Below are 25502 nucleotides of genomic sequence, written 5' to 3' on the forward strand. Positions count from 1 at the left end.
TGTTATAATTATACGGACCTGTTTTGTAGTTTTTAAAATTATTCTAATCTCTCATCTAAACAAAGCTTTTTTACACTAACCTCCACAAAGCTTTTTTACACTAACCTCCTTTTTAACGGTCAACATTAGCCAATCATGGAATTTGTTAATGTCATGTACTTAGTGTATTCAAAATACCACTCTCACCCATGTTAGAATTGAAAGACATTTTGAACTTTGTAGAGCGACGTGACTTGACAATACAAAACAACCCTAATCTCTTCCAATGTAACTGTTACAGAGTTTTCAAATCTCATTTTCAATACTTCATCAACAAATCCTCACTCAAATTTTCTCATCTTCAAGAGAGCAAGCCTTAAAAGTTAAGAAAAAGAACAAGTCCATGGTTTAACACATATTTCATTCCAACAAAATCAATATATTAATACAATTGAAGAGCATTGATTAATTTTTTGTTTCTTTATATTATACAAGCCCATGGTCGGTCACTATAAGGGGAGGTATGTGTAATAAGGTTTGCATTTAGAAGAGATTAGAGTAATTTTGAAAATTATAAGGGAGCTTCGTGTAATTATGACAAGCCTCGAGGGAGGTCAATGTAAATACTCTCACATCAACTAACTTCCAAGTTCCAACATCAAAGTGTATGCTAGAATATGTCATTAAACACAAAATCAAAAGCTTTTGGAAGCAATATTGGACGGCTCATGGAAGCCATGAGGTCACCACCGTCATCAATTAAACCTAACTTCTGTACAAAGTATACAAACATATATATACACACACACATACATAGCCTACATATTCAACAAAAGTACTTTAATGTCAACAACATACATACCTATATGACATTTACATAAGAAGGGAAACTGTTAAGAGGATTAGATGCGCCATGGCCTAATGTCTATGAAAGTAAAATTTGTCGGGTTATTGAACCCCTCGAAAACATTAGCAGTTTTATAATCAACACCACTCAGCCCCAGAAAATCTATAAATTTCAATTTCTTGAAGATGCTTCGATAGACAAAAAGGCACCACTTCTGGTTTAACAAAATTAAAAATTATAAAAAAGACAAGCAAATACAACAATAAAAAGACAGGAAGAGCCATCTTTAATAGTGCTTTCATTCCCCACCATGAAATGAGGATCCTTTTTTCTCAGTTTTTCAGGTTCCAAGAAATAAAATTCGTAATTCCAAACTCAAGACTAAAAGCAAGCAATCACAAATTCGTAAGACTTATAAACGACTCAAGACTAAAAACAATCACATAATCGGGCTCATCATCAGCTGGCCTATTTATGAAAACTCAGTCTATTTATGGAAACTCGGTCGGCGTCTTCTTAGAGTGTTCAACTATTTGAAAATATCCTTCTTCTTCACCATGCTCTTCTTAGTGTGTGAGTGTTCAACTCTTTGAAAATAGTCTTCTTCCACTTGCTCCGCGTACCATAACATCCATCCGATTGCGTTGTTCATCTTCATCATAAAAAGAGGAGTACCTGCCCGAGGACTGACAAGATGTAGTATAGAACAGATAAACAGTGGTAAAACCAAGCAAGTTTCGCGTAAAATAAGTCACCAAAAAAGCAAGGCACCATTCCATTACATATAAAAACAAGTAACCAATCTTAATCTCTGAAATGGATGTCTCATGACCTGTTTGCAATCTTCCTATGTTCTTTAGAATGTTGTAAAGGGAATGATGAGCCTTAAAAACTAACTCAAGTTTCTCTGTGTTTCTTGTGTTTATAGTAGTAGTACTAACTGACCTCTATCTCCCGTCTCTAAAACATCTTACTTACCATCAGTAGCCGCTCTTTTTGCCTCCTCCATCAGCCGGTCTAGTTCAGCATCGAACTCCCTTTCCAGTCCAACCTCTTCCTCCCCGTGCTTTTTCTTCATTGAAATCTTTTTTTGTTCATGATCTTTTAGCAGTTTCTCCCTCTCTGCAACAAATTCTTCCATCTCCTTGTCCTGAAATTCAATGAATTTTGCAATTTCCTCCGCCCTATATCCAGGGTTACGAATAGAAAATGAGAAGCACAGAAGTTCATAATAACTTATAGACCAAAAAAGAACAGCAATGATTTTTTCAGCAATATATCCAAGGATTGGAAAAGAAATTAAAATAACAGAGAATGTAGTAAAGGGGCAAATATTACCCGTGCGTGTGATCAGATGTATTAGAGCTATTTGTTTGTTTGACTTTCTCTCGCTCCTGTTGTTGCATCTTCTCAAAACTGTCCTCCCTTGCATCCCGGGCGTCCTGAATGATTCTTAGTTGTTCCTTGAAGAACAGTTCCAGATAGTCCATCTAAGCAGAATAAAAGGCAACAACAAAGAGGAAAGAGGGACCCAAAAGAGAGGGGGAAAAAAAAAGAAAAAAAAGAGAGTATAGAATTAGTATTGTCAAGCATATTTCAAACACAGACTTGTAGAAATTAACCAAAAGTAAGATAATTCTCTCAAAGTCGAACAGAAGTGCAATTTGTTAACATGAACTACTCTTTTTTTTATATATATATAAGTTAACATGAACTACTTCAATTCATAAATCATGAACAACTCAATTTCTTTTTCATCTGTTTTGAGCAATTGTTCAAGTACATGGATATATATATAAGGCCAACCGCATTACAGATTTAACAAATCTGATACTTTGCCCTAGCCAATCAGCAGACGTATTGAGGATCCATCATTTCAAGATAAAAGTAACAGCCTGACTATGAAGGATGCTTTGAGGTAAAATATCACACTTAACAAACCATGGATAAACAGGAATCATATTATCTGAACACAATAGAGGATATCAACATTTATATTAACATGGGTGTTTGTAAATTATATTAGTGTTGGTAATGGGATCTACATAGAACAAATGAACAATGCCAATGTAAAATCGCAACTGATTGAGGATTGCCATCTATTAGTGATTTAAATGTGTCAAGAACTGAACCTTTGCCATTGTATGATTCACGATTAGCAGTAAATAAAAAGTTATAAAAGTAATGCACCCCCACACAGCCCCTAACTAAGGATGGCAGGGTTCATATACGGGATGAAGCCTATCCTCCCAAACCCCAAATGCCCTATCCTGCCCAGCATGAAAACCCTAAACTTCAGAATAAATTGTGCAAGGAGGTGAATGTAATATATGAGAACACTAAAGGCATTTATGTGATTTAACTGTATAACCATTGCAGGGCAGGATGGGTACCTGCAGAATCAAGCAATTTGCAATCCATGATCCTCCAAAAAAGGGAAAAATAAAATGTAACATTAAACACAAAACTTCAGCAATAAAATTGCAAATGTATGCCCTTCAAAATCAACAGCCATTTCCACCTTCATCAGGTGCAGAGTCATAAGACTGTTGCAGTAAACTACAAGCTCCAAAAACATAAACATGTCCTCTATTATACAAAGAAGTAGTTGAAGGGTTCCTTAGCTATTCATGGAAGGTATGAAGAGTACAACTGAAAAGAAAAGAAATATTCTCATTAGATACACCCTAAACCTAACTTCATCAAACTGGTCGTTCCTTTTCAAGAGATATGATGAATGGGTAAAATTTTGACAAAGATCTGAGCAGTTCTTTATATGTCAGCGATTAGTGAAGGAAATATTTTTAAGAATTATAACAGAAAATCAAAATTATATATACAATAGGTGTCTGAACGAAATTGTGAACAGAAACAAAAAAATAAATAAATAAATAAACGTACAACTTTATCTGAAGCTCATTATGCGTATTCACAACATATACTACTCGACTTGAGATATAGTCTACAAGGCATTCCAGTAATCTAACAGTGGTATCTTGATGACTTGTTACATGAAATTGGCTAATTATACAATTTGGGTGGGGGGAAGTACTTATAGCAGTTACCCAGCAATAGCATATGCCAACTATATTTACCAAAGGTCTTGAGGGATTCAGTCCTTATTATAGTTATCATTTGAGGAACAAACACCACAACCTATGGTTATGTTAAAGCGCACACACCCACATAATGCCCAAGGCAGTAGTGCAAGCAACCGTCACTTGGGGCTGGGGAAGAGTCAAATTCAACATCACAGGAAACAAAATTTATTGCAGTTAACAATTACCTCTTCCTTGTTTTCTTCGTGATGCTTTTTTGTTCTTTGCCTCACAATGCGGTTTTCCTCTGAGGTTTTCTGCAGCTTCTCAGATAATATACCAAAAGACTCCTTAAGGGCTTTGGAATGCCTCTGTTCCTTGGCAACTTTGTTCTTGAACCAGACAAGCTGCTGATTGTCTTCATTCATTTGCTTCATCTGGCCCACAACCACCTCCTTGTATGATCTCATCTCAAATTTGAGTTTGGATTTACCTAATCAATTGCACAGCATACAAAACATAATTGTATAAGAACCTAGTAGAAGTACTCTTGTATCTCCAAGACCAAAAATAAACTATGCATTTAATTATCAACTATAGGTGTAGGCCAGGAGAGCGAGGACCTGGAGAATGCCGGTTAAAGATATCCATGTCTCCTTTGTCTGCCATGTAACCATATAATTGGCGCTGCCCTCCAGGATAGAAAAAAACAGGATAATGATCCCAAGCCTCCCTATCTGTCCCTTGATCCTTGAAATGCTTATCCAGACGCTCAGCCTCTAAATAACCAATAGCTGAGCTCTCAAAAATCAAGACACTCATCCCACGGTGCCCCTGTGGACCATAGGAGTGCCTACCCCTCACTGCGCGATATGAACTAAAGTAATCAAGAAGCTCTTGATTTCCCATGCCAAGCCACTGGAAGAGCAATGCAACATATTGAATAATCAATTGAAATCAAGCAAAAAATTTATTTCATAAAACCAAATATAATGTGTCTTTTATGACAGTTCGTTGATTAAAAATTTAAAATTATGCGGTTATCGTCCAAATAAAATAAACAAGACAAAATTGACTGTACCTTCTCATTATCATCCTTCTCAAGTCTTGTATTCATAATGACAACCATGGGAGGCCAAACTATTTCATGATCCTTGACAGTTTTATCCAGACCCTTCCATTTGCCATACGCTTCACCAGCTGGTATGACTGATGTTCCCCTCCTGTGTAGCTCTTCATCCAAAAGTTCTGCAAATTCTCGGTGGAGCTTCACCCTGTTTGATCCTTTGGTCTTGGCATGTGACATAAGGGGCTGCAGGCCTCGGTACCAATCCATGGCACCAGGACCATTTTGACAGGCCGGGCAGTGCCATTGCCTTGTTGGTTCATTGATCTGCTCAACAGTCAATTTATCCAAGATATCAAAAAATGCATTGAACCACCTGCTTTTCTTACGTGTGTCATGGCTTTTTTGGCTCTCATCTGAATCCCAATCATCACTGAACAGTTCATCATCTGTATCATCAACAGCACCTGAATCATCATCATCATCATCATCCCCAATCTCGTTGACCTTGTTCTCACTAACACCAAAAGGATGGGGATTCGGATTGATCTCATTTTTTCCCAGGTCACATTCTGAAGGCAGAGTAGAAGCAACGGACTTCCAATTCCAACCATGCTGCAATGCAGGAGAAATTACAGGCACCGGGCTAGTGTAGTTGCTGTCAATAGCTCTGTTAGAAATTACGGGTCTTGAACTTCCTTTTCCGGGTAGTCTGTTGGAATCAGCATTCACTATTGGCAAGCTACTGCCAGAACCCTTTCCTGATCCACTACTACTCTGCATACCCAGCTTCTGAACTCCATCTGCATTTCCCCGTGCTTTAGGATTAGAGTTCTGGGAACCCCATAATTTGGAAGCACCGCTTGCTCTACTTTTAGACTTCGTGGTATAAACCTCCCACTCACCATCTTGTGCAGAATCCAGGCTGATGTCTGCCACACCATGGTTCAACTGATCAACGCTGATGCTAGAGATCTCACATATGCTTTTTTCCTTGGACGAGTCAGTAGTACCAGCAACGAATGGCTCCACACCCCATTTTCCCGAATTCATTGTAGAATCTGTCATATGGTCATTGTTTTAAATGAAATTTCAGTTGGCACTTAAAATGAAGATTAGACTTGATGTTCAAAGAAACAAAACCAGAATTCTGCCTTATCAGTGAGACTATCCAAAGGAAGAATCCTAACAACATGTCAATATACAGACACAAAAATATCTGGTAAATTTAGCTATAAGATATTCAGAACAAGGTGTTCTATGGTCTTGTGAATCAAAAGGACCACTGAATACATAATGACATAAAATTAATTTTATAAAGGAAACTGCATATATATCTTGAAAATTGCAACTAACACAAAAAACATCAATGTATGTAAGCGACTCAAGAAACATTGGTTTCATTTGACATGTAACTTATCCAGAAATCTAAAGAATTTACCATAAGAAATACAAAACTGCAATTTTCACAATTTGTAATTTATACCCCCTTCAAATTGTGGTTAGCATGACTCAGGCTCCCAATTCATCTTTCTCCAAGGGAATAAAAAATTAAATAAATGCATAAAAATGAAAACAAAAACAGCAATAAAAAGAAGAAGAAATGGCATATGTGGTTGGCTAGAACTCCCAAAAATCAACTCAAAAGCCTTTTCCCAGCAAAAAAATATATATAAATCCCTAATATAAAAATGATAACAAAAACAACAGCAATAGAAAGAAGAAGAAGAAATGGAATAGGTGGTTGGCTAGAACTCCCAAAAATCATCTCAAAAGCCTTTTCCCAACAAGAATAAAAATAAATCCCTACTGTAAAAATGATATCAAAAACAGAAGCAATAAAAAGAAGAAGAAGAAATGGCATATGAGGTCTCGAGCTAGGGTTTGAGTTGTATATTGGTTTTTCACCCGCGAGGACAGGTTGCAATTGTACGTCCATGGGGGAGGCTTCACCTCCTTCAAACCGCCAGAGAAGCACAAAATATAGTGATTATAAATTCATAATTGTAAATGGAATTTCTCAAACAACTTACTAAATCAAATAGGCAGTGAAATAAGTCTAAATCTCCATTTAATAAAACTCCGCAAAATCAATCAATGTCTCCATACTAACAGAAACACAAATAAAACAGACTTTCACTCAAACAAACAAACACAAATTGAAACACAAAAATGTGATCTGCATCAGAGATGAGTATGAGATATTACCTAAAAAGCCCTGTAAAAGAAACACAAATAGAAGTCAGGAAAGTAGGCAGAGAGATCGAGCAAGAGTATATATTGAGTGTATATACATAATATATATATATATATATATATATAGAGAGAGAGAGAGAGAGAGAGAGGGAGAGAGAGAGAGAGAGAGCGAGAAATTAGGGAAACGACATCAGAGGAGGTAGAAAGACATAGAAACAATGTAAAGAAATATATATTTACAGAGATGAAATCCACACAAACACGCAGTCACTATGCACAACCAATAGAAAATGGAGTAGATAAAACCACTACGAACCGATTATTTGTGTTTGTGTGGGTGTGTTTGAAGAAAGAGGAATTGCTTATGGATTACATATATACAGAGAGAGAATTTAGGGAAAGGACATCAGAGGACCACAATACAAGGACAGGGGTAGTAGGAAGTCATAGAAACAATGTAAAGAGAGATACATTTACAGAGAAGAAAGATAAACACACAGTCAATATGCTTAATGAAGAATACATACATACATACATACATACATATATCCATATATATATATATAATATAGCGCAAACAAGAGAAAATGCAGAATAGAGAAGCACAGAAACGAACCGATTATGTATGTATACTACAAACAAGAGAAAATAAAGAAGAGAGAAGCACAAAATAAAGAAGATTATGTATGTCTACTACCGATTATGTATGTATACTATATATATATATAGATATAGATATATATGTTTGAAGAGAGAGAGAGAGAGAGAGAGAGAGAACAAAGGAAACAATAGTACTATTACCTGATTCCAACCAGTAATCGCTTGAAAATGGTAAGTTTTCCGGCGAACTCTCCGTCGATTGTAGAGAGAGACACACACAGAGAATACTTATTTAGGAACCAAAAGTCCGGACTCCAAATAATTTATGCAATTTGGCGAAGAAATAAGCGTGTGAGAGTATTGGTGGTATTGGTGGTGACGGGTAGTAGCAGGCTTGCAGGTGTACGGAATTTTTTGGACACAACGGATTTTCTTGAGCTTTGTGCTTTTGATACAAATATATATTTTTTTCAATTTATTTATTTATTTATTATAAAAGTAAAATCATTTTTATCTTTTTCGGATAAAATATATTGGTTACCATACATGACACTACTATAAATTTATCTTCTATTTTCACAATGAGTTAATTCAAAATTAGTCCATTGCATAATTTAGCATTTCGTTATTATTACATGATGGCCACAAATTTAAACAAAAATTGTTAAAAATCCGACCTTAAAATCAAGAAAAAATAAACAGTGATTAATTTTAAAACTTAATTATTAATAAGTGATCATTTGAGGATAATTTGGTCAAGAGGTTAGGTGTAACGGGTCGTTAGTGTTTGCGTTTCAATCTAAAAGCTTACTCTTGTGGTGTGAACTCATAGCTCCTCCATTGCAATTAGACCATCTTTCTTATACACACATATATATATATATGTTCACTTCAAAATCGAGAGGGCCAAATTTGGCGTGACATGAAATCAAAGGTTGGGCACGTTTGCAATTACCATTGTTGTGAACAAAAAAAACTCAAACTATTAAATAGTGTTGCATACTATTCATAAATGTCCAAGACTTTGCAAACCTAAATTAAACGTGAGACAAGAATTTCGTTACACCAGGACTATCTATTTATAAAGCTTGAGGGACTTTAGGGGTCTTCTTTTCTGATTCTTTTGCCAACTTTCGTGTGTCTGTCCAACCTATTGGCATGACTAATCCTATTTAGCTTTTCTGATAGGAAGTACATGAATGCACACTGAATTATCTTAGTTATTACTCCTTCTTGGTCTCAAATTAAAAATCCCACCCAAAGGGGACTTTTAATTTGAGACCGGGAAGTATATATTTTTTAAACTTGAAATTTAATCATCCATTAACCAATAATGTAGGAAACTTGTAACACTCTTTGGTTCAATTTTAAAAAGTTCTTAAATTATTTTAAAAAATTTATAAAACAGTATTATTTGAAAAGAGATTTTTTCGTCTAAAAGTGTCAACTAAACAAAATTTTCTACTATTCTGATTTCCAGTTATGCAACAAAAACAGAAAAAAAATATTATTAATTTATTATTATTAAAAAACCAAACCCAGCATATGTACTATATCTTCATGGCAAAATACCTCGCCCCGTAGGGTACTTACCTAACCCGCCCCGTGTAGAATAGTTTTGGGAGTGATTAAGCTTCGTTTGGTTAGAGGGATAGAAATTAAAATTGATGGAAGAGGCATAGGGGGAGGGATGGAAGAGGCATCTCTGGGGAAGGGAAAGTGTCTTATTTATTTTTTGTTTGGTTGAATAGAAAGGATAATAGAAATGATAATTGGGGTGATACTTTTTTATGTTTGGTTAAAAAAAAGGGAAAGATATAGGTTTATATATTTTTTACCAATACAATATGCCCTCACTATATAAAATAATAAAAAGTAGATATCCATTTGAATTTTTTTAAAAAGGTTAAGATTGAAAATATATACGTGTAGTTATTCAATTTTTCTCTCATCCCTTCCTCCAAAATTGGGAGGATAGAAAAATAAGAAGAACATGTTTCCTCCCTATCTTCTCTTCCCTTCAACCAAACACGAAAAATTTCAATTATCCATCCTCTCATCCATCCCTTCTCAATCATTCCCTCCAACCAAACATAGCATAAATGATACTGGAGTGGGATAGAGTTTAGGATTGAAAATCCGCATAACTATAGGGTGGGAATGAGAAAAGGTCATCCCGCCCCACCCCATTTATGATAATAAATTACGATTCAATAATATGAATTGTATATATTAAATAAATTTTAATTTATTCTATTCCAATCACTAAATATCCTTTTAGATTATTCTTATTTGAAAAAACTATGTATTGTTTTGATGTTCCTACAATAATATTAAGTTTAAAGTTCTAATTGAGAAGTTGAACTTTGTTACTATCCGCATAAGAGAAGAAGAATTATTACCATATTTAAAAATTTATTCCGTTTTACTTTCATTAAATTCATAATACAATTACGAAAATACTTTACAAAACACGTCCAACCCTGTTTAATAAATAATTTTAAAGCAAAGATGTGAGTAGCTATGCTAAACTGGGATGGGATAGCTTTTTTCGCCCCCTAACCACTCTGTTGCCATCCTATTCAGGAGTCATCTAACACTATTATCATCTTGTATAGCATTCTCAATCTTCTATTGGCTCCCTCTCTGTGCTGCAAGCCCACAACCAACCACTCTAGCCAATTTAAATTATTTTCCTCTTTACCTTTTTTATTATTATTATTTTTCTTTAAACATACAAAAATATAACTCCTATGATTTTATAAAAAAAAAAATATTAATTCTTCCATATTGCTTTTATGTCTATTAACATTAATATTAGTTGTGTCGTGCACGTCATGTCGTCAACAATAAAGGTATAAGTAGGTGAGCTAATTTTTTTTTTTTTTTTTTAAATAATGCGTTGCCATTGATTGAGTATACCAATGACGTGACATGCAAGGCCCGCAGGTAGATTACCGATGAGATTCACAAATGAAGGAAACCTACATAACTGAACTGGTGAAGAGACAATGAACACAAGTAACTATTAACCATTGCAGACCAATGAGCAGTGTATCAATAACTATCAATCTTGATAACCCAACATGGAATAAAGTAACTCCAATAACATTACAACAATATCACATTTACAATAGAAACATTAGCAATTTCTTGATAAACTCATTCTCCTTCTTTTCTTTTGAATTACAAAAATTGATTGTCACCTTTCGCAATACTTTGCATTGCTCAAAAAATACTCTTATCAGCTTCAACAAGGCACGACTTCTGGTTCAACAAAATTGAAACCCTTGGAAGCTTTATGTCCACATTGTAGAGAGAAATCAGAAAAGTTCATAAATTGTGGATCGGAAACTATATATATACATATATAAATACAGCAAATTGTTCCTCGTAAGATTACTCAGCTTCAATTTCTCCAAAACAAGATACAATAGGTTAGGCATGCGATTGAGCAAGTTTGGTAGACGTTTCCGGCCATAGCAATTGTTAACCTCCAGCTCCAAACGTACCAAATTAAAGCAGTTGATCACCATCATTACTTAAATTATTTATTTAATTTAAGTAATGACCCATTCGAATATTTTATGTATATATAGAGAGAGAGAGAGAGCAGTGATAGGGAATCGCAAAATATTCCCGAATTAATCACCGAACTTGACGTGGCTTGGCCACGTCAGATTCTTACTCCTCTTACATGAGAGAGCAAAATAGCCAATCACGTGTGGGTAAAAGAAATAATTAAAAAAAAGAAAAAAAATTGAGAGAGAGCCATGAAAAGGAATACCGAAAAACTCAGAAGTCTCCAAAATTTGAAAGAACTTATCTTTGTCTTGTTGCATTAAATTAAATCACTGGTTGAATTGCTCATGGAGATCGAAGAAAACTTCAAAACCCTAGACAGAGAGAGAGTCAATCCAGAATCAAAGAGTGATGTTGTGAATACTCCCGAATTTTTGTGTGTGATTCGAATATAAGATCATGTAATTCTCATACTATTGAGAAATACCTAAATCTATTAAAAAATTTGTGGAAAAAAATCTTTGAATATTTATGATCTATTACCAACATATATGTAATTGTGTGTGTGTGTGTGTGTGTATATATATATTTGTATATACCCACCTTTTTCCGGTCATCTTCACAGTATCCATGGCTTCATTACCTTCCTTGTATTTTCTCAAAAAAAAAAAAAATTTTTATTTTAATTTATTTTTGGGGGCGACCTAAGCACGTGATGACTTTTTTACTCTTCACGATGTTTTAGAGAATTTGACGTGATTTGACCACGTTAGATTCGGTCGTTTTTTCGGGGGTTACCCTTCGACCCCCTTATCATTTTCCATATATACATATTTACGAGTAATACATATTTTGCTTTAAGGTTTTAACTAATTTTAGTCGGGAGATATGATGTATTAATTCTGAATGATCTTTTCGTCAATATATATTGGTTCTATGTGACTAGGGATGGCAATTTTGCCTGCAAGGACGAGTATTCGCCCCACCCTATTCCGTTTATAGCGATTTTAGAAGACCGTTTAACTTATTTGGGCTGTGATGGTTTTTATTAATGAAAATCCGTGTGAGTTCGGGGCGGAGATGGGTGGAGGTCACCCCACCTCACCCCGTCATATCCCGTTTAGGTAGGTAAATTACTAAATTACCCTTAGTTTCTTAGTATATATAGTTAGCTTTAGAAATATTTAAGTCACATTCATTCATTTTTTCAATTGTCTTAGTGAACGGCAAAGTCTTATGAATTAAGAACGATTGTATTTTGAATTTTATGTTAAATTATTAACTGCTCATTTTTCATGATTTTGTTAAACAGGACGGGAATGGAGGTAGAAAGGTCTCCCGTCTAGGCGAATTTGGAAACTTTCTAAACAATTATAAAAGTGGGAGAGAGTATCCGTTCAAAATCGACCCGATTGCCATCTAACGTGACTAATGCATATGCAAGTATTATATATGAAAAATTACACACACACGCTATGTTTATCCAGTACTAGGCTACTAGCATATATGCGCACACAAGCAAACTAGTAGAGTAAGTAACGGGTAGTGGTAATGGGGTGGTGGTAACGAGTTCAGAAAGGAGGACTAGGTTGTAATTTCCAAATAAAAGATTTGATTGAAGTGGACCAGGATTTGGTGTGTGTGTTCCTGTGTGTATATCTCTGTATTCTGATTTTTTATCACAGAGTGGCAGGCACCCTTATGTCACGGGCTTAGAGTTTCAGCACCACTCTAGCTGCTCCCGTGCGGCACCAAGACGTTGCTTTCACTCTCGCAAGTACTTGGTCAGCCTAACTCCCGTGCACACCTTAGCCAACACACTCCCCTCGTGCGCTTACTAGTGTTGTAGTTGCCCTCGCCCTCTCCTCACTTGGCTTGCACACTCACACACACTAAGGCACTTAAGTTGGCAAGGAAAGAACACTTCTATTACTTCAAAGAATGCTTTGTACAAGGCTAGCACTCAAGCTCTCTACAAGGCTCTCAAGACTTACTCTAGGACTTGTTGGTTGCAAAATGAAGTCCTACTCCTATTTATAGGCATCCCCATCCCCAATGGACGGCTAGGATGCATTTTAACCGATGGTGGAGATCGATTCTCTAGAATCTTCTCCCACCTTCTTCACACTTCCATACTTATCCATAAATATCTACAACATTCTAGAACTCTCCATACTACTCCACACAACTCTGGAGAACTCTAGAACCTTCCACACACTTCTACATATTTCTACACATATCTAGAATCTTCCACACAACTCTAGACTACTCCGGAAGACTCTAGAAACTCCACTTGCCGTGCAGTTGCCATGCAGCATCCTCCTCAGCGTCTGCGTGTAACCTGCGTGGCACAACCTCCATAGGCGGGGCGTGACATTCTCCCCCACCCATTTCCGTGACGCCCTCGTCACGGTTTCTTCAGCTGACCCAGCCTCTCGCAGGTCATCAGCACTTGCGCATATGTCCTTGGCCCAAACGTACGAGCGCCCTTCGGGAGATGTGAGGTCCTCACGAGCTCCATTGTGTTGATTGCCACCTCTGGACTCTCCTTCCTGCCCACGAGCGGCACCATGCATGCGGCCTTGCCTTCCTCGCCTCCAAGTATCATCAACGCACCAAGGCATGGTAGTGGTGCGGCGTTGTTCCTGTCCATGAACTCCAACCCCAGCACCATGTTGTGGTCGTCCATCTCCGCAACTTGGAAGTCAGCCTTGCCCTTCCATCCTTGCATGCATAGCTCCACCTCCTTGCACACTCTACTCACGCGTGCCTCCTCGGAGTTGACGGCCTTGATCCAGCCCTCCGTCTTGCGCATCTCCAAGCCAAGTCGTTGCGCCTCCTCCGGGGTAATGAAGTTGTGTGTAGCACCCGTGTCTACCAACGCTTGCACGGCTTTGCCACCAACCTGCGCATCCACATAGCGCACCCCAGCTACCTTCTTTGCCTTGCCCTTCTTCTTGGTGTCATGCGCCACGCTACTCAGCATCTGCATAGCCCCCATGCACCTATCTTCATCGCTGCCCGCATCGTCCACCCTGCCCTTGCCCTTATCCTTCACAAGGGCGCTCATGGTCTTCTTGTTGGGGCAGTGTCGCAAAATGTGCGGCCCTTCGCACAAGTAGCACTTCGGCTCCCACTTGCCCTTATCGCGGCGCTCCCCTTTGCCACTAGCCTTAGACCTTTCTCCATGGTCCTTGCCTTTATCATGGCGTGGGCGTCTCTCCTCATCGCTGTGCTCATCATCACTAGACTTGGGCGAGCCCCGTTTCTTGAAGCGCCGGTCTCCCCCACCTTTGCCGTGGTCCCTCCTGGGAGACGTGGCCCTCTTGTCATCGCGCCTAAAGTCTTCGAGGCGCTCCGCTATAGCCATTGCGGATGCCAAGTCTCTAGGCTCCCTCCTCCTTAGCTCCGTGGCCACCCAAGACTGCAGCCCATCAATGAACAAGCACACACGTTGCCGCTCCGGCATCTCTGGGATCTCCAGCATCAAGTTGGAGTACTCCTTCACATACTCCCTTATGCTGCCCTTCTGCTTCAGGCGCCTTAGGTTGATCATGGCGAGGTCCTCAACGCACTCAGGGTAGAACTGCCTCTTGAGCTGCCTCTTGAACTCCTCCCATGTATCAACTGCTCTTGCGCCCCTACCGGTGAAGCGCTGTCTCCACCATAGAGCGGCAGTGTCCGTGAGGTACATAGTGCCTGTCTGCACCTTCTCCTCATCATCCTCGATCTCCATGCACTCGAAGTACCGCTCCATGTGCCAGAAGAAGTTGTCAATCTGGCGAGCATTCCTTGCCCCATCATACTCCTTGGGCTCCGGCGCCTTCTTCTTCCTTGGCTTCACCACGACCTCGCGCGTCTGGGTGAATTCCTTCTTGCACTCGGCAATCTCCACGCGCAAGTCGTCTACCAGATCATGCAAGTCCCTTTCCTTCTCTTGCGCCTTGTTGGCGATGCCATCAATCAGCTCGTAGATCTCCGCCATCCTTCTCTCGAGCCTATTAAACTTAGTCTCCGTGTAGACCAAGTGTGTGGCAAGCTTCTCCTCCAAGCTCTGCTCTAAGATGTGGACTTGGTGGTCTCCTCCGCTAGCCATGTCTACTCCAACAAAGCTCCCTTGACGAACCTGGCTCTGATACCAACTGTCACGGGCTTAGAGTTTCAGCACCACTCTAGCTGCTCCCGTGCGGCACCAAGACGTTGCTTTCACTCTCGCAAGTACTTGGTCAGCCTAACTCCCGTGCACACCTTAGCCAACACACTCCCCTCGTGCGCTTACTAGTGTTGTAGTTGCCCTCGCCCTCTCCTCACTTGGCTTGCACACTCACACACACTAAGGCACTTAAGTTGGCAAGGAAAGAACACTTCTATTACTTCAAAGAATGCTTTGTACAAGGCTAGCACTCAAGCTCTCTACAAGGCTCTCAAGACTTACTCTAGGACTTGTTGGTTGCAAAATGAAGTCCTACTCCTATTTATAGGCATCCCCATCCCCAATGGACGGCTAGGATGCATTTTAACCGATGGTGGAGATCGATTCTCTAGAATCTTCTCCCACCTTCTTCACACTTCCATACTTATCCATAAATATCTACAACATTCTAGAACTCTCCATACTACTCCACACAACTCTGGAGAACTCTAGAACCTTCCACACACTTCTACATATTTCTACACATATCTAGAATCTTCCACACAACTCTAGACTACTCCGGAAGACTCTAGAAATTCCACTTGCCATGCAGTTGCCATGCAGCATCCTCCTCAGCGTCTGCGTGTCGCCTGCGTGGCACAACCTCCATAGGCGGGGCGTGACACTTAGGTCACCAAAATATTACTACTGTAGTTGACTCGGCTTTACTCCACCTGCAAGAAATCTCAACTTCCCCATAATACCCTTCAAACTGCAAGTTGGAAGACTGACATATGCCTGTATTCGTCTAATTAGTCAGTCATTTATGGAACCCTAAGCACTAAATTGAAATCCCAAAATGCAGTAAGGTTTTAATGAAACATATGTCTTGTTGTGCCAACTCATTCTTCAAAACCTAAAATGAAGTAATTTTAAATCAAATCCCCATATAAAATGTAAGAGCTCTTAAAATTCAACTTTTTTTTTTTTTTTTTTTTTTGAATTGTGGTACTGTGTGCTTTGTTTGGCCTTGTACAGATTTTAAGTAATGCGTAATTTTGTGGGCATTTTTAATTGTTCTATATTACTGAGCATGTATGTATATATATTTTATATTTATATCAAATTTTATAGAGAAAATTAAAGTAAATATGCTACCGTTTATGCTTTCAATATTATCCAATAAATTTGAGAAAAAAAAAGTTAAAGAGTGGATGAGTCACGTTGTAGTGTTTACAAGGGTAGGAGTTTGAAAAAAGACTATTCCGTTACATTTGTACATGTACGCAAAATTGTCGCAATTAGTTTCGATTTGCTTTGTCTTATCTTTTCAATCCAATCAATTTCTGAAAAAATTAATAGAAGAAATTCCTCTCAAATTAAGTTATTTATAATTTTATCACATCAACCAATTGGTAACTGAAAATTCCGGTGCTGATTATCTATATATATATATATATATATATATATATATGGATCCTTTACTGGTATTGATATACACACAAACGAAGGGCAAACACTTGATGCCAGCTAAGGACAAACAGATGATGCTATTAGACAGTTTTCAACAGCCGTCTACTCCATAATATAATATATATATATACATATACATACACACACTCTCTCAGTGGTCAACAATCGTCTTGTAATGATTGCTGCAAACAGCCTTTCAGTGTGTGTTAAATGAGTTGGTGCTATAACGAAGAAAATGACTGATACTCTCTCACACAGAGTTGGAGATATTCTGTTTCATAGTACATCGTTTTCATTTTTTTTTTTTTTTTGGCAAAATTGTCAATATAGCCCTTCATGAGAGACCAAGTGTGTGGGTATTTGTAAGTTGTAATTTCTTGTCGAGAAAGGGCAAGTATGTAATTTCAATTTTTATTTAGACTATTTAAATTGTAAATTGCATTTTCCTTGTAAGCAATTATATAATGACACTTGACACCTAATGTCCTTTTCCTTGCTGCATATTCTCTCCCGCACAGTACCATTATCTATCACTTAATATGTATTAGCTGCATATTCTCTCCCATGCATTGGCACGCGACTTTATTATTCAAACAATTTTTTTTTTAACTCAAACAATTGAAGACATAAAAATTTAATGATAACTAATTAAAAAGAAGAAAAATAAAAAATAAAAAACAAAGAGAAAAATGAAACACACTTGCCAGAATTTTGTGGGTGAGGTTTATGCATAAACATGAAAAAAAATTGCCAGAATTAATTTGGGTTTTAATCAAATTGGAGGCTAACAAATTGCACAAACATGAAAAAAAACTAAAAAAAAAATTTATATTGATTGGTTTTACGTGAAGAGATTTTTTTTTTTTTTTTTTTTTTTTTTGTAAATTTAAAGAGTTTATCTTAAAAGCAGTAGAAAACCGTTTGGGGAAATAACTTTATGATTGAGCATATATCAAAGTTCTTATGCTTTCAAGGAACACAAATTAATGGAACGAAAAATTGCAACATAATAAATTATGAGTACTGAATTAAGGATCGAATTCGGTACTTATTGTTTGGTTCTTTATTTTTTAGGAAGAGAGAGAGAGAGAGAGAGAGAGAGAAAATGATGTCATACGCTTTGTTTCTCACGGCACCAAACTTTGGCGCCCCTCAAAACATTGAATTGTGACAAATATGTAATTATTGTTTCAAATAAAAATAATTTTCAAATATTTATTTCTACAAAATTAGATATAGTTTTATCTATGTTTGGAAGTGCTTGGTGTTTTAAATTTGGAATTAGAACGTCAGTGATAAAAATTGTAATTATACAAGATGAGTATCGTTATGCTCCCCAAATGTCATTTCCCAAAATCAAAATCGTTTAGAAGCCATGGAAGGCGAGACATGTATGTATGGACTACAGATTGGACGGGTTATGAAAGCCATTAGCTCACCACCATTATCATCAATTAAAAAAAGTATACCTAATTACGAATTAATTAAGTGATTATGTAACATAAACCTAAATATTCACCCCCACAATATATAATGTGTACAAACATATATACATAGCCTACATATTCAACAAAAGTACTGTCATGGATGACTAACAAAGGCACTTCCAAATTCATGACTAAAGCGCACCAAATATGTTACACTAAGAATTATCTACAATATGCTTCAATTGACAGATTGAATCAGAATCGAAGGAAACCTACAAATCGAAATTGTTGAAGAGACATCGAACCCATGAGACATCACTAATTTTTTGAAGGTGGATAATTTATTCATCCTTCTATTCAAGTTTTGGTTTAGAATGTCTTAAAATTTTCAAGGGAGAAAAATAGAGGGTTAATGGGAGGGATTAATAGTGTTTCCATTGCCTACCATTATCTTGTGTTTCTTACTGGGTAACAGTAACAATGGTCACCCCGCAACCCCTACGTCAAGGTGGCGGAAGAAATTGTCAAGAAAGGTTCAGTTGCGAAGAAGGCGGCTTTCTTTGAAGCTTTCTATAAGAGGAGTGTGGCACAAAACTCTTAATTTTCTGTGGTTCGCTTTAAAATTCAATTTTCTGTGGTTTGCGTTAGAATTTTAACGCGAACCACAGAAAATTAAGAGTTTTGTGCAGCACTCCTCTTATAGAAAGCAATGATTTTTCAGCTATATATCTAAGGATTGGAAGAGAACATTAACAGAGAATGTAGAAAAAGGGCATATATTACCTGTGCCTGTGACCAAATGTATTAGAGGTATTTGTTTGTTTGACTTTCTCTCGCTCCTGTTGTTGCATCTTCTCGAAACTGTCCTCCCTTGCATCCCAAAAGTGACGGACTTGTAGAAATTCCAAAGTGAGATAATTCTCTCAAAGTCGAACAGAAATGCAATTTGTTAACATGAACTACTTCAATTCATAAACAACTCAATTTCTTTTTCATTTGTTTTGAGCAATTGTTCAATTACATGGATATATATAAGGCCAACCGCATTACAGACGTATTGAGGATCCATCATTTCTAGATAAAAGTAATAGCCTAACCCCCTAATGAAGCATTCCCCAAACCCCAAATGCCCTATATATCCTGCCTAGCATGAAAACCCTAATCTTCAAAATAAATTGTGTGAGGAGGCGAATGTAATATATTAGAACACTGAAGGCATTTATGTGATTTAACTGTATAACCACAGCAGGGCAGGATGGGAACCTGCAGAATCAAGCAATTTGCAGCAATCCATGATCCTCCAAGAAACAGAAAAATAAAATGTAACACTAGACACAAAACATCAGCAATAAATTGCAAATATGTTCCCTTCAAAATCAACAGCCGTTTCCTCCCTCATCGGGTGCAGATTCTTAAAGACTGTTGCAGTAAACTAAAAGCTCCAAAAAGCAGGATATAAGCATGTCCTATATTACACAAAGAAGTAGTTGAAGTGTGCCTTAGCAATTCATGGAAGGTATGAAGAGTACAAATGAAAGGAATATAAATTCTCATTAGACACACCCTAAGCTAACTTCATCAAACTGGTCATTTCTATTCAAGAGATATGATGAATAGGCAAAAATCAAAATATGACAAAGATCTGAGCAGTTCTTTATATGTCAGTGATTAGTGAAGGAAATCTTTTTGAGAATTGTAACAGAAAATATATGTGCAATATTAGTCAGAACAAAATTGTGATCATGTTAGTGGGAGAAGGGAAAGGAAACAGAAAGAGAAACAAAAATAAATCTGGACCCCGTTATGCATATTCGCAACATCTACTACCCGACTTGGGATATAGTCTACAAGGTATTCCAGTAATCTAACCGTGGTAACTTGATCACTTATTTACATGAAATTGGATAAATACAGTAGACAATTTGGATGGGGAAAAGTACTCATAGTAGCTACCCAGCAAAAACATTGGCCAAAGGTTTTGAGGGATGCAGTCCATATTATAGTTATCATTTGAGTCACAAACACCACGACCTACAGTTATCTTAAAGTGCACACACCCACATAATGCCCAAGGCAGTAGTGCAAGCAACCATTACCTGGGGCTGGGGAATCCTTGAGGGCTTTGGAATGCCTCTGTCCCTTGGCAACTTTGTTCTTGAACCAGACAAGCTGCTGATTGTCTTCACTCATTTGCTTCATCTGGCTCACGACCACCTCCAGGTATGATCTCATATCAAATTTGAGTTTGGATTTACCTAATCAATTGCACAGCATACAAAACATAATTGTAAAAGAAATTAGTAGAAGAAGTGAAGTACTATTGTATCTCCAAAAGAAAAATAAAGTATGCATTTAATTATCAAATGTAGGTGTAGGCCAGGAGAGCGAGGACCTGAAAATGCTGGTGAAATATAACCATGTCTCCTTTCTCTGCCATGTAACCATATAATTGGCGCTGCCCTCAAGGATAGAAAGGAACACGACGAGGATCGCAAGTCTCCCTATCTGTCCCTTTATCCTTGAAATGCTTATCCAGACGCTCAGCCTCTAAATAACCCATTGCTGAGCCCTCAAAAATCAAGACACTCATCCCTTGGTGCCCCTGTGGACCATAGGAGCGCCTAGCCTTCACAGCGCGATATGAGCTAAAGTAATCAAGAAGCTCTTGATTTCCCATGCCAAGCCACTGGAAGCACAATACAACATATTGAATAATCAATTAAAATCAAGCAAACAATTTTATTTCATAAAAACCAAATATAATGCATCTTATATGGCAGTTCCGTTGATTAAAATTATGTGGATATCATCCCTATAAAATAAACAAGACAAAATTGACTGTACCTTATCACTATCATCCTTCTCAAGTCTTGTATTCATAATGACAACCATGGGAGGCCAAACTATTTCATGATCCTTGACAGTTTTATCCAGACCTTTCCATTTGCCATATGCTTCACCAGCTGGTATGACCGATGTTCCCCTCCTGTGTAGCTCTTCCTCCAAAACTTCTGCAAATTCTCGGTGGAGCTTCACCCTGTTTGACCCTTTGGTCTTGGCATGTGTTGTGAGGGGCTGCAGGCCTCGATACCAATCGATGGCACCAGGCCCATTTTGACAGGCTGGGCAGTGCCACTGCCTTGCCAGTTCATGGATCTGCTCAACAGTCAATTTATCCAAGATATCAAAAAATGCATTGAACCACCTGCTCCTCTTACGTGTGTCGTGGCTTTTTTGGCTCACATCTGAATCCCAATCATCACCGAAAAGTTCATCATCTGTATCATCAACAGCATCTGAATCATCATCATCATCCCCAATCTTGTTGACCTTGTTCTCACTAACACCAAAAGTATGGGAATTCGGATTGATCTCATTTTTTTCCAGGTCACGTTCTGAAGGCAGAGTAGAAGCTGCGGACTTCCAATTCCAACCGTGCTGCAATGCAGGAGAAATTACAGGTATTGGGCTAGTGTAGTTGCTCTCAATACCTCTGTTCGATGATTGGGGTCTTGAATATCCTCTTCCAGGTAGTCTTTTGGAATCAGCATTCACTATTGGCAAGCTACTGCCAGAACCCTTTCCTGATCCACTATTACTCTGTATACCCAGCTTCTGAACTCCAGCTTGTGCCAAATCCAGGCTGATGTCTGCCACACCATGGTTCAACCGATCAACGCTGACGTTAGAGATCTCAGATATGCTATTTTCCTTGGACGAGTCAGTAGTACCAGCAACGAATGGCTTCGCACCCCCTTTTCTCGAATTCATTGTAGAATCTGTCATATGGTAAATGAAAATTCAGTTGGCACTTGAAATGAAGATTAAACTAGATGTTCAAAGAAACAAAACCAGAATTCTGCCTTATCAGTGAGACTATCCAAAGGAAGAATCCCAACAGCTTGTCAATATATAGACATAAAAATATCTGGTAAATTTAGATATAAGATATTCAGAACAAGGTACTCTATGGTCTTGTGAATCAAAAGGACCACTGAATACATAAAGACATAAGATTAATTTAGTAAAGCAAACTGCATATATAACTTGAAAATTGCAACTAACACAAAAAACATTAATGTATGTGAGCGATTCAAGAAATATCAGTTTCATTTGACGTGTAACTTATCCAGAAATCTAACAAATTTACCATAAGAAATACAAAACTGCAATTTTCACAATTTGTAATTTATACCCCCTTCAAATTGCAGTTAGCATAACTCAGGCTCCCTCCCAATTCATCTTTCTCCATGGCAAACAAAAATTAAATAAATGCATAAAAATGATAACAAAAACAGCAATAAAAAGAAGAAGACGACCAAGAAGAAGAAATGGCATATGTGGTTGGCTAGAACTCCCAAAAATCAACTCAAAAGGCTTTTTTCAACAATATATATATATATATAAAATTTTAAAATGATAACAAAAACAACAGCAACAAAAATAAGAAGAAGAAATGGCACATGCGGTCTCGAGCTAGGTTATTGCACATAAATTATGTATTAGTGCATGAAAAAGAAATTTTTAAGAAGAAAAAAGAATTTTTTAAGAAGAAAATGAAATAAAAAGAAAAAAATATGAGAGAATTTTGAAGGAAATGATAGGTTTTAATTGTAGAAAGAGAATGCAAAAGTTTTGAAGATGACAAAAAGAAATTTGAAGAATAAGAAGGAAAATGAATAAAGAATTAAAGACATTTTTAGAAATAGATAATTTTATGAGAATAATTTATAAATTTTGTGAGAGTGTTTTATAAATATTTAGAAATTATACACATAATAAAATAAAATATAGTGAATTCAGTAATAGAGAAGTTATTTTATTAATTTTAGGGAGGGCATTGTGTCAATTTCTACAAATTTATGTATAAAAAAATATATATATATTCTAGTGGGGCTGCCAGCTGCCCCTAGCCACATGCTGCTTCCGCCCCTGATTTGCAGGAACGCACTGCATCTCTTTTAATTAAAAATTTTATTTCACCTCCTTAAGTTTTAAAAAAATTGTCCAGTTGGTTAACATGGATTCTTAATCCTACTATAATAAATACAATGTCCTAAGAATTTAATATGACTGAAAAAAATCATCTGAGGAATGAAAATCAAAGAGAGACCCAAAAAAATAGGCAACTTATTGAGTTATTTTGTCACTATTTTGTACATCATTACCCATGAATTCTTTAAACCCTAAACATACAAAACGATTTTTAGGTCTATGAAACATGCAAATCGATTTTACATGCGGATCTCTGAATAGACCAACTCATTCTTGAAACCCTAAGCACAAAATTAAAACCTAAAAATCCAAGTAATCGTAAATCAATATCCCTAAATAAAATGTGAGAGCTCTAACCAGTGATTGAGAGAGTGAGAGATGGTGGCTTTCCGGTGAGAAGTCGGTGGCTGTCGGAGGCTCTTACGGCTGGGTTCCAACGTTGTTCTCTGCTACAGTGAGAAGTCGTACAATTTGTTTCTTATTCCTTCCAAGCGAGAAACACATTTAACAAATAATAAATAAATAAAACATGTGATTGCAATTTGCAAATATTTTCAGGACAATTTTGTAAAGATTCTTTTATAAATTATTTTAATATTTAATTTTTTTTTTTTGCTAGATATTATGATATGTATAATTATTATCGTTACAATTAAAAATAATTTTCAAATAATTATACAAAATTATAATATGCAACATTAATTAGTGTTAAGGTAAACACTTCAACTTCCCTTTGTTATATTTGGAAGTATTAAATAGAATTTGAAATTTGAACAAAATTTAGTGACAACACAAATACACTTTTCTAATGTTTCTACGTATACTGAAAGAGAACGTGAGATATAAAAAGCAGCAAAGGCCAATGTCCTTTAGTTAAACGTCTAATATGCAAACTAATATTTTCGGAAAACCAATGTCCTTTAGTTATACGTCTAATATGCAAACTAATATTTTTTGATAAATTATATTGACCTCCTCTATGAGTTTTCATAATTATACGGACCTCTTTCATAGGGCTGCAAATGAACCGAGCTGTTCATGAACAGTTCGGGCTCGTTCATTAAGCAAACGAGCCGAGCTCGAGCCCAATATTTAGGCTCGTTTAGTAAACGAGCCGAGCTTGAGCAACGCTGGGCTCGGCTCGCTTAGGCTCGTGAATATGAGCTCGTTTAGGCTCGTTAATGTTCGTGAACAAAGCTCGTATAAGACTCGTTATATTTATATACGTAATATATATTATATTATATTATATTTTATATATATATATATATATATATATATATATATATATATATATATATATATATATATGATTTTATTATAATTTATAGCATAAGTACCCAAAAGAAAATAGATTAAATTATAAACTATTGCACACCTGTCAATTGATCAAAACTTACCTTATCTCTTTGAAATCTCAAATCTTATCTGTTACTGTTTGGAAATCTCACGAATCTCTTGACCGGGTTAATTTTATCTCCATTTGGCATCTTCCCTTATTCATTCTCCAACGAAGACGATTTATTGTGACTTGCGAGGCCTGTTCTTCAGTTCCTCAGTTCCGTCTTTTGGACTCTGGAGTGAGCGAATTATGAGGCCTCTTCTTCGAAAGTCCTTTTGGGCTAACCGGTTACCTTGCCTGAAGGTTGACAATCTCGTCTCGATCTAGACTGCCGCAAGATAAGTTACTGGGAATTTTGGAACAGATCAAAGAAGCTAATCTCTTGGTGTTTCAGACATCAGAGGAAATTGAGGCTGAATCTTTGCCTTTGGTAAGAAATCCTAATTTATTTATTTTATTATTCTTTATTTTTTTTGGGTGTGGATTCAACCATTCTGTTCTGTGTCGTGAATTAGTTCTTTACAGATTAGTGGGGAAATATCTATTTCAATTTTTCACCCTCCAAGTGCGAACTATGAGAGAGAATTTTTTCCTAATTTATTGATTAAATTTTTTACTTCCATGATTTCTTGTTATTATATTATATATGGATAATTTTTTCCTATTTTTATAGCTTGTTTCTAGTTTGTACTCTGTAGGTGTTTTAGACATCAGAGGAAATTGAGGTTGAATCTTTGCCTTTGGTAAGAAATCCTAATTTATTTATTTTATTATTCTTTATTTTTTTTGAGTGTGGATTCAACCGTTCTGTTCTGTGTCCTGAATTAGTTCTTTACAGATTAGTGGGGAAATATCTATTTCAATTTTTCACCCTCCAAGTGTGAA

The 25502-nt window shown here is 36.8% G+C and overlaps 2 protein-coding genes across 3 annotated transcripts; both read right to left on the reverse strand.

Moving 5' to 3' along the window:
• Positions 1-1014: 1014 nt before the first annotated feature.
• On the reverse strand, positions 1015-5987 carry LOC132266864 (protein SUPPRESSOR OF GENE SILENCING 3-like). The gene is made up of 6 exons (XM_059767870.1): positions 4946-5987; positions 4488-4782; positions 4113-4357; positions 2165-2316; positions 1805-2010; positions 1015-1501 (listed from the first exon to the last, which is right to left on the reverse strand). The coding sequence occupies exons 1-6, from the start codon at positions 5981-5983 to the stop codon at positions 1356-1358; spliced, it is 2082 nt and encodes a 693-aa protein (XP_059623853.1). The 5' UTR covers positions 5984-5987; the 3' UTR covers positions 1015-1355.
• A 13986-nt stretch (positions 5988-19973) lies between these two features.
• LOC132266866 (protein SUPPRESSOR OF GENE SILENCING 3 homolog) lies at positions 19974-23784 on the reverse strand. Of its 2 annotated transcripts, XR_009468730.1 has the most exons (4): positions 23633-23784; positions 21125-22059; positions 20673-20966; positions 19974-20535 (listed from the first exon to the last, which is right to left on the reverse strand). XR_009468730.1 is itself a non-coding variant. In XM_059767875.1 (3 exons), the coding sequence occupies exons 2-3, from the start codon at positions 22049-22051 to the stop codon at positions 20742-20744; spliced, it is 1152 nt and encodes a 383-aa protein (XP_059623858.1). In that variant the 5' UTR covers positions 22052-22059; positions 23633-23784; the 3' UTR covers positions 19974-20741. The 2 variants fall into 2 exon arrangements, 1 of the variants encoding a protein (XP_059623858.1); XM_059767875.1 differs by having other exon boundaries at positions 19974-20966.
• Positions 23785-25502: the final 1718 nt, after the last annotated feature.

The sequence above is a fragment of the Cornus florida genome, unplaced genomic scaffold (genome assembly GCF_030987335.1).
Source record: "Cornus florida cultivar Cherokee Brave unplaced genomic scaffold, ASM3098733v1 CherokeeBrave_3.0.0_Hap2_Chr07, whole genome shotgun sequence".
In the NCBI taxonomy this organism is placed as follows: Eukaryota; Viridiplantae; Streptophyta; class Magnoliopsida; order Cornales; family Cornaceae; genus Cornus; species Cornus florida.